At 40.0% G+C, this 9,383-nt stretch overlaps 1 protein-coding gene across 1 annotated transcript in view; it reads right to left on the bottom strand.

The window, feature by feature from the left end:
- The window catches only part of LOC107699120 (dystonin-like), a 174,091-nt gene that overhangs the window by 33,906 nt on the left and 130,802 nt on the right, over positions 1–9,383 (bottom strand). The window contains exons 67-81 of the mRNA XM_016500293.1: positions 8,901–9,060; positions 8,387–8,713; positions 8,170–8,254; positions 7,750–7,991; positions 5,884–6,090; positions 5,342–5,461; positions 5,133–5,240; positions 4,828–5,046; positions 3,899–4,102; positions 3,327–3,558; positions 3,005–3,231; positions 2,802–2,924; positions 2,449–2,550; positions 1,769–1,870; positions 1,113–1,286 (exon numbers count right to left, since the gene is read on the bottom strand). Of these exons, the coding sequence (XP_016355779.1) occupies positions 1,113–1,286; positions 1,769–1,870; positions 2,449–2,550; positions 2,802–2,924; positions 3,005–3,231; positions 3,327–3,558; positions 3,899–4,102; positions 4,828–5,046; positions 5,133–5,240; positions 5,342–5,461; positions 5,884–6,090; positions 7,750–7,991; positions 8,170–8,254; positions 8,387–8,713; positions 8,901–9,060 (2,632 nt within the window). The remainder of the gene's footprint in view (positions 1–1,112; positions 1,287–1,768; positions 1,871–2,448; positions 2,551–2,801; positions 2,925–3,004; positions 3,232–3,326; positions 3,559–3,898; positions 4,103–4,827; positions 5,047–5,132; positions 5,241–5,341; positions 5,462–5,883; positions 6,091–7,749; positions 7,992–8,169; positions 8,255–8,386; positions 8,714–8,900; positions 9,061–9,383) is intronic.

Genomic DNA, 9,383 nt, shown 5'->3' with positions numbered 1-9,383 from the left:
TCGTTCATTGTTAGTTCATGTTAATTCACAGTGCATTAACTAATGTTAACAAACACAACTTTTGATTTTAATAAGGCATTAATAAATGTTTAATTAACATTAACTAAGATTAATAAATGCTGTAGAAGTATTGTTCATTCTTAGTTCATGTTAACTAAAGCAGTTAACTAATGTTAATTAATGAACCTTATTGTAAAGTGTTACCCATATTTGAAATGCCTTTCAATGTTGCAATGTCTTGAAATAATTCTGTCACAGACAGACTGGCATTCGCGAGCATCATGCTTTCTATCCTTATTTCCATTATTTTTCATTTTGTTGCAATTATATAGCTTATCGTACATATAAAATTCAAGAAGTATTATATCAGTAGTCCCATATTTATAATATGTATAGGCCTGTAAATATAATTACTGTAGAAATTGTTATATTGGAATTACTCCATTGTGATAGATGCCCCTTTTTACATTTGAGCCCCTGCCCCTGAGAAACTCTTTGCATGGCCCTGTATACATTGGATTGATTTTAATAACTATAATGTACTTGAAGTGTGTACCAAGCACTAGGAAATTACAAGTATCAGATTGGGACTCTGTATCGGCAGATACTGAATATTCAATGACTTGGATTAGATCAGGGGCACAAAAAAACTTGATTGGGACATCCCTACCCAAAATCCTTCATTTCCTATGAAGGAAGACCTTTGACTATCTTTGTGTAATTTACACTAGTGTTTTTTATTTTTGCATTCTTTATTCTTTACTAATTGCGCATTAGATGGCATTTCTATAAATGCTTTAATTTCCCTTATTAGGATGGCAAAAAGTGAACAATTAAACTGCAGTTATTGCAGTTATCTAAAAAAACTACTTATGATTAATCAATAAATGCAACAGGCCTAGACATGAAATCAAAATCGATCCTATTTGTACACATTTATAGTCTTTCTGGTTACTCATTTTTAACAATCCAATCAATTCCCAGTGGATAAAATCTGCTACTCTTTTGAATATCCTGTTGCACCCTGGGATAGATCACATTACAGGCACTAAATGGGTCATGAACAGCGTTTCACACTGATTTTAAAGTTTAGATCCTTCTCAGTGTCTGACCTGTCTGTTGATGATCTTTTTATCCAGGTTGTCCCAGAGCATTTTCAGCTCATTCATTGGCTCCAGGATGGAATTGCGGTCGGCTTCCTCTACCACCTTCTTCAGCAGGAGCCCGGTCTGATGGTTCAGCCTTTCCATCTCGATCTGTAGCTGGTACGCATCACCTTTGAACTCCTTCACACACACGACAGCACACATTACACGATGCACTGCATTTACACTACAAGGCTTAATGAGTGGATATTTAGATTTTTGTCCTCCCTGTTAACATTCACTAAAGACATATCTGACTGGCTTTATAATAACACTGCCAGTCTATTGTGAACTATCTCTGCTACTAGTAAATTCTTGCAGGAATTATGTACAAATAAAATCTTGGGCTAAAAGCATGTTAATTCACCTACAAGCCAATGGTTAAAACATTTACAGTTGTGCAGGCTCAAACCAACTGTGTAAGACGAAGCAAATGAATGGCTCTGTGTAAACACAGCTGCTGTGTGGTCTGTCTGCTCAATTATACTCACGAAACAATCAAAAATGAAAGAGGCTGGAGATAAATAGCTTTCAACTTTGATCTGGATCTACTATGACTTTGACAAAAAGCAACGTGTCATGGTTATGAGAAAATCTCCCACAAGCAAGCAGTAAATCAATACCTTCAGCTCCTCAATCTGCTGTTTCACAGTCTCCAGGTCCGTGCCCACGGGCGACATCAAATCCAGTTTGCCTTCCATAATATCCACTGAGTCAAACATGCTCTGTCGAGTAGGAGGAAACTATTGTCACAGGCTGCACAACATCCGCACCTAGCATCGAGTCAAGTTTCACTTATAGCCCCGATACAAATGTGGCTCAGGTGACAGTGAAAATGAACAAAACTAAGCCACACCTAAATCAATTTTATTAATATCTGGAGTTTGGGGAAAACAAGTACAACTGGTTAAGATTCACAATGATCCCTTATAAGAGACTTTCTGAGAATAACTGAGAAATACTGTAAATCTTGAATTATTCAGCAACCAGCGTGAATCATTTGCTTAGCATGATTAAATTAGGGCACGTTCTTGATCTGGATACACTATGAAAATGACAAAAAGCTATTTTGGTTTCTCTTTCAAAGTCTCTGCGCACCCTCTTGGTGCCCGCTTGGGCTGAATCACGTCACATGAATCATTCGTTTAATTTTGGTTTTTCCTTCATGAGCACATTCAGCATGACAGGAGGTCAGACTGTGCTGACTACAAATTAGCTCCTGAAGTTTCCCATGAGTGAATGACCAGTCAGATCTGTGTTCAGAGTCATCAGGAGGGGAGTGGTCTGTGTGTGTCATATTTACCTGGAGACTGTCCTGGAACTGCACTGCAGCTTGCATGGCTTCCTCTAGAGTCTCTACTCTCTCTTTCCATGCCTTATTCAGGATTTCCCAAGCTGAGTTCACCTGTGGGACGTACGAGATGTGGTCAGACATTATACAGTGTGACGCCAACTCTGACTCATCCAGCACTTCTGTTACACACAGAGTGGCTAATATTTGTTCACTCTAAATGGTATTTATTTTTAAAAGACTGTGCCATGGTAAAAACAAATACACATAGTTACTACAATTTCTACTAGAATGGTATTTTGACATCAACTATGATTACATTTTTTTTTTCTAAGGGTGCATTTATTCTCCTATGACATCATTACCTCATCTATACTTTTCTTGATCACTGGTTTATCAGGTTCTCCGCACGCTGTCATAAGCTCCGCCCCCAGATTCTGGACCACATTCAGTTCTTCCTGCAGCCCGTCGATCTCTTCTCTAAAGCCCTGTAAAGCAAACCAACAACTATGAAGATGTTGCACAAAGCCGAATGAATATCAAACATCCTGCTCCGAAGCCTCCAGACCTCCACAGACTCTTGCTGCTGCTTGACCACTGAAGGATCGACTCCAGGCTCCTCCAGCTCTTTCAGCAGATCATGCGTGTCTTTGATGGTGACGATGAGAGCACAGTGATCACACCAGAACTTCTCAGCTAAGTCCATGACATCCAGGAGCTTGGCCTCTCTTTCCTCCAGAAGAGCTTGGATGTCATTCCATAGAAACACCATCTGGTCCAGCTTATCTTGAACAGCTTCAATCAAAACAGAAGAACGCATTTGATCACACTGCTTTAAAACCGAGTAGTCACACAAGCCCCATACGCCGAGGTGACAACAGCATAGTTACCTTTGGCTGAAAGGTCCTTGTCTGCTCCTTCGGAGCGAGCGATCATCTCCTCTCCTCGCTGCATGAGGGTCTCATAGGACGGCTGAAGTTTCTCCAGGTCTACATTCACCGCTTTGTTCTCCGATATCTGCTCTCGGATCTTCTCCACCTCGACAGAGATGGATGGAGGCTGGCGCAGGCGTTCAGCGATGCGCTCCAGAGACTCCAGCATGGGGTCTATCTTATCATGGAACTGTGGAGATCATTGACAAGCAGAAATGTTGCATACTTAAGCATGAATGGTACGGTAGCAACAGCTTGCTTCCTTTTCTAATGGTGAGAGAGAGGAACATTCAAGGGATAGTACACCCACAAATTTTATTTCTGTCACTGTTTACTCATCAAGCTGTATTAGTTTCTTTCTTGTGTGGAATATAAAAAATGATAATTTGGAGAATGTGGGTAACCAAACAGTTGCTGGTAGCCATTGACTTCCATAGTAGGGCTGGTGGCTACCAGCAACTGTGGTGAACAATCCCTTTAACTAATGCTACAAAAGGGCAGAATATCACTCATGAAATACTGAAATGTACCTGAGTGGATTTGGAGATGGCCTCATCCAGGGCAGCTGCTCTGTGCTTGACGTCGACTTTCAGCTGGCTGTACAGTTTTTCTGCGGTCTCGTATTTCTCTCTGATTGGCAGCCCTTCAGTGGGACTCAACTCCACAAGCTGAGGTCCAGTTTTATTCATCTTGTCGATGTGTGGCTTGTGCTCTGCTATCAGCTCCCTCATTTGCTGAAGACGGAAAGTTTACCATCATCAAAATAAAAAGCAGTGGATTGTTCATAACATTATCATCTGAAGAGAAAATCTGTTAAGGTCAAACACAATCCGACAACATATCACACAGATCTCAAATAGCATCTGTCTTTATCCTCTTCGCCATTCTAATGAAGCACTAAGCCATTCGAGGCGCTGCATTACCGTAATTTTGCAACAGTTAAGCACAAGGCAAAACAGTAAACCATCACAGTCTCAAACAACATATTGCTTCACTAAAATACCAGCAACTACACAATATATACAGTACATGACAAATAAGTGTCCATATGTCTACAACTTCTTACAATGTGTCTACACTGGAAGAATCACCTCGTCACCTCACACGTACAAAAAATGTACGCATTACAGCACTGCTTATGTATGTTTGAATCCGATTAAGAAAATAGTCTGATTCAACAGTTTACATTTACTGTTCATCTGATTAATTCAGGTCAACACCCCACGTCAATCGGATCGAAAGTCATTTGGATTGATTGAGGTGCTTACATGAAGACTTTTCAATTGGATTGAGCCGTCAATCTGATTTTAAACAGATTATTTGAGTGCATATAAACGTAGCTAATGTTCACGAACATGAACCCATCAGCTGTAAGTGCAATGCTAAAAACTGATTTTATTTCAGACAGATGATTCAGAGAAGAAGAGTTTTAATAGCTGTTACAGCAGGTATGTCTTACCCTCAGCTCCTCTTGTTGCTGTCGAAGCGCTTCGTACTCAATAGCCGGCTGGGACAGCTGAGTGAAGGTAGTCCTGGTCTCCTGCAGCCATGGCCAGAGTTCATCGTATGTTTCCCAGAACTGGGAGGCCAGCGAATGAGCTCTCTCCAGCTGCAGACAGCGCTCCGAATTCAGCTGACTAACCACACTGTATTTCTCTGACAGTGTCTGGAGCTTCATCTGTATGACACCACAGTGATTTTAGTCCTGAGCCTCTACTGTAAACAGCTTAGGTTAAATTTCTTTATATATTTTCCTTTATTTACCCTCAGCGCTTGCTTCTCTGCCTCATCTTTGCTGTTCATAATGACCTCGCTGGTCTTCACAATGGCATCCACAGCATCTTTGTGTCTCATAATGTCCATGGAGAAGCTCTGGAGGAGAAAGCGTGCTTTAGACAATGTGAGCTTTATAGCGTTCTGTATTTTTCTGTGACAGTGCAGGTTAGAGACGACCACATGAACACACGACTGACCTTCTGAGCCTGTAACTGAGCTGTGGTCTGCTCCGGCTCAAGCCTGACGTCCCCAAGGCATGACAACTTCCTCTCTGCCTCCGTCAGCCACTCAAGCTCAGTGGTGGCAGCCTGCTCAAACTGCACATCAGAGAAAAAGCATTCATATGTGACTGATATGTGACTGTACATGTCACATTTGCATACACTTCTAGATTTAATTGACATTAAATTATATTTAAAATATATTATATATTATTTTACAAACTCGAATACATGAACTCATCAAGTCTTCTCAAAGCGCTAACAGACTAATGTGATGCAAATGTAATCAATCTGGGTCACACACTCCATTAGTTTATTATGTAAATACCATCAAGACGGCTCAAGAGGATAAATTAAGTTTGGATGACTGTAAAGCACTAAGAATTAGCACCACAATGAGGCCAATCACCCTTGGCAGCAATCACAGGCGCTTCATTGTGTGCTTCAACAAACTTGATTGGGAATCTTCCTAACAGAAGAGTGGTGTTATTTTCCCAAGCAGCTGAGAACCACCGTACCTGCTGGGATTTTAAGATGGCAGCTCCGGTCTGGTCTACATGCTGTGTAATGGCATCGCTAGCCGTTCTGTAGCGCTCGTTGTCATCTGTGACCATCCTGTCCAAGCCTTCTCTTGCTCGCCATGGAACGAGTTCCAGGAGAGCGCTGCTTACTTCATTAAGAGAGTCAACCAGTGGCTTCTGATCCTTAACCTCCTTCATCAGTGTCTGGATGTGCCAAATAGAGAAGTAGTGATAAACTGATACATCCACCAATTCTGACAATATTTTAATATTGAAATCATAAACACTTTGCTTTTTTAAATATTATTCTTTAAATACTGATGTTTCTTCTGTTGTTGTTTATTAATTAAATATTTGTGAAGAGTTTTTGGTCGTACACTATTTTGCAGCGTCCTTGTTACAAGTTACATGTACTGAGTGGTAACACTTTAGTATAGGGACCAATTCTCACTATTAACTAGTTGCTTCTTAGCATGCCTTTTATTAACATATTGGCTGTTTATTAATACTTATAAAGCATTTATACCACATGACCATATTCTACATCCCTAATCCTACCAATACCTAAACTTAACAAATTCCTTACTAACTATAAATAAGCAACAAATTAGGAGTTTATTGAGGCTAAAGTCATAGTTAATGGTTTGTTAATAGCGAGAATTGGACATTAAAATAAAGTGTGACCACTACAGTAATAAGAGTAAAGTTTGCATAATAACAAGCAACTACTTCTCAGCCAAACCCCAACCCTTTAGTAACGTGTTGTTAATTAATATTACTCAGTATGTATTTGTGTAATTACGCTGTAACAATGACACCTTAAAATACAGTGTAAACAAGTTATTTTTTTAGCCAGTGTCTTATTTTCCTCAATCTGGATTACTTATTCAGCATCAAAACATAAATGTTATATCGCCATCTGTCCGGTTTTAGATCTGACAAGCCCAGTTTTGTCACACAACCATACATTTTAGACACAATATTCTCAATATCAACTGTTTTGATCTATTCCATCAATAAAAAATAATTCCAAACAGAGTCTAGCACAACTGTTGTGTCTCTGATCAACACAGTGGTGTTTTGTTCCTGAATGATTCAGTGTATTTGAACAAATCAGGTGAGTTAAAGGATTAATGACCCACTCATAAAGACGGTCACTTGCTTCGTTCTTGAACGAATCAGCTGTTTTAAACAAACTGGTGGAATCAATCAATCAATGACTCACTCATTAAGACAGTGACTTGCCACCAACTACTCAATATATTTTATTTTTAAAACATTAATCTCATAACATTATTTATGCAATTGTAACTGCAGTGTAAATGCATTCATGGCATCTCTGAGCTGCATTAAACAGTCTGCGTGAACACATCTACATGCCACTTCAGATGCAGCTTCTGTGCCAAGTGAAGTGCAAAGATAGACTTTATTGATACTGATTTCATTTGATTGGAAACATCCCTATTGTGTCTTATTATTCTAACTGTATTTTTTAAAACATTTAAAATTTTACAATTTATATACATACTGCATTAAAAGGAGATTTTGCAACCACTTAATTGGAGTTACATTGGATTTTAATCATGTTTGATTCAAAATCAGCTTTGCCTTATCTCTTTCTCCTAAAATGTATTTTTATAGAGCTATAAATTTGGATTTCATAGTCTAAATAATTTGGTCTGGCGAATCTAAGCACAGTTTGAGACTTTATTGAGTCTTCTGAAACTGAAGTACACATATGAAAGGGAGACTTAAAAGACTCAGTTTGTTCGGCATTTTAGATGTCTAGCAGAAACACGTGAGATCTCAGTTGATACATTTTTTACCTATGGGTTAACTTGCAGCTGCAGTACTGACACTTACTTTCTGCCTCTCTTGTAAGTGAGTGAGCTGCTCTCCGACTGGCTCTTGAGCTGTAAACGTGGCCAGCTCAGACTCTACCTTCTCCAACCAGGAGTTCAGCTCTTCATGGGTGTTTTGCAGCTTTGTGGCAAGAGACAGGGCTTTGTCCAGAGTCTTTGAAACATTGTTGCTCATTGTGTTGATCTCTGAATACCTCGTCTTTATTCCATCTAGTTTACCTTGGATGACGACAACCTCATCGCCTGAATGAAAGTGTGCACACATGATACAGACATTCACATAGTTTCAGAGCATAGAAAACATCTATCAGGAAACCTTCTAAACATTGACTCAGGTCATGCAAATATAAAAAGAAATCTTAAAATAATTGTTATTGCATTTTTTACATATTTGAATTTCTAATTTTTTTAAAAATCTCACCTGTGGTCTGTTTCAGCAGTTCTAACCCATTTAGGACGGCCTGTTCAATATTTTGTTTCCTCAACTCAATGTCTTCATGAAGAGCCTGGACATTGAAACATACATCAGTCACCAGCATCTTCTGACAGAGTGATACAAAATCATACCACACCACTGAAGACAGAAATTAAATGAAAACAGGGGAAGGAAGCTTTAAGAGGAGGAGCTTGTAAAGTACCAGCTGCTCAGCATGCTGTTTTGAGAGCACGGCCGTCGTGTAGTCTTGGATCGAGACTTCGCTCAGTTTGCCGTGCACCTCATCGAGCCAGGTCATTAGGGCCACTTCGTCCTCCCCAAAGAGCTGCGCATTAGCCAGGGCCTGCCGCAATAACTCAGCCTTCTGGCGGCAATGCTCCTGCAGCTCGATGTAGCTGCTGTGCGTGTTGTCAAGCTTTGCCTGCACCAGCTCCTTGTCATCCGCACAGCTGACCGCACGTAGAGACTGGCCCAGACTCATGGTCTGGTACAAGATCTTACCACGGCCCAAAACCTCCTCCTCTAAAGCCTGATTACCATGGAATTCACATAACCAGGGTGCGGAAACCATAACAGAAAAAGAATGGGTCAAATGAGAACACAAGAACAACAGAAATGCAGGGCAAATGGGCAATGGATAAAAAAAAGTAAAACACGATGGCAAACAAACTAAACATGGTCATGGGACTACGCTGTCGCTACAGACGGTTCTGCACCTTATGCTGAGAAATTTGCTCCTCTATCTTGGACGTCTGGGTGCCGATGGGCTCTGAGTTGGCTAGTCTTTTTTCGGTAGCTGTCAGCCACTCCGTCAAAGGCACAAGGGTCTCATGGAATTGCTGTGCCACCACCAAAATATTCTCCAACTGCTTTTGTCTGCCAAAAACATTGCAGATAGTTTTATGGCTGGACATGACTGGGTTTGATTACACTGTACCGACATAAAACAAAGTCCTTTACCCATGAAAAGACAAATGATATCTTATGAGCAGAGTTGAAAAATAAGAACCGATATTTATTTAGAGCTGTAACCTAGGATTGGTCCACCAAAGGATTTTTTTTTTTGGCTTTACACTCAAAGCGTGATAATAGTCTATTCCTATTTGACTTGCCAACAATGGACACTCCATTTCCTATTACTTGTTTCACTTCTGTTTCAGTTTTTATAACCATTTCTTACTATGTGTAAGTAAGTTGTT

Source organism: Sinocyclocheilus anshuiensis, unplaced genomic scaffold (genome assembly GCF_001515605.1).
Source record: "Sinocyclocheilus anshuiensis isolate Anshui unplaced genomic scaffold, SAMN03320099.WGS_v1.1 scaffold166, whole genome shotgun sequence".
NCBI lineage: Eukaryota > Metazoa > Chordata > Actinopteri > Cypriniformes > Cyprinidae > Sinocyclocheilus > Sinocyclocheilus anshuiensis.
Note: the sequence above shows the minus strand (reverse complement) of the source record. Positions and strands in the feature narration are given on the sequence as shown.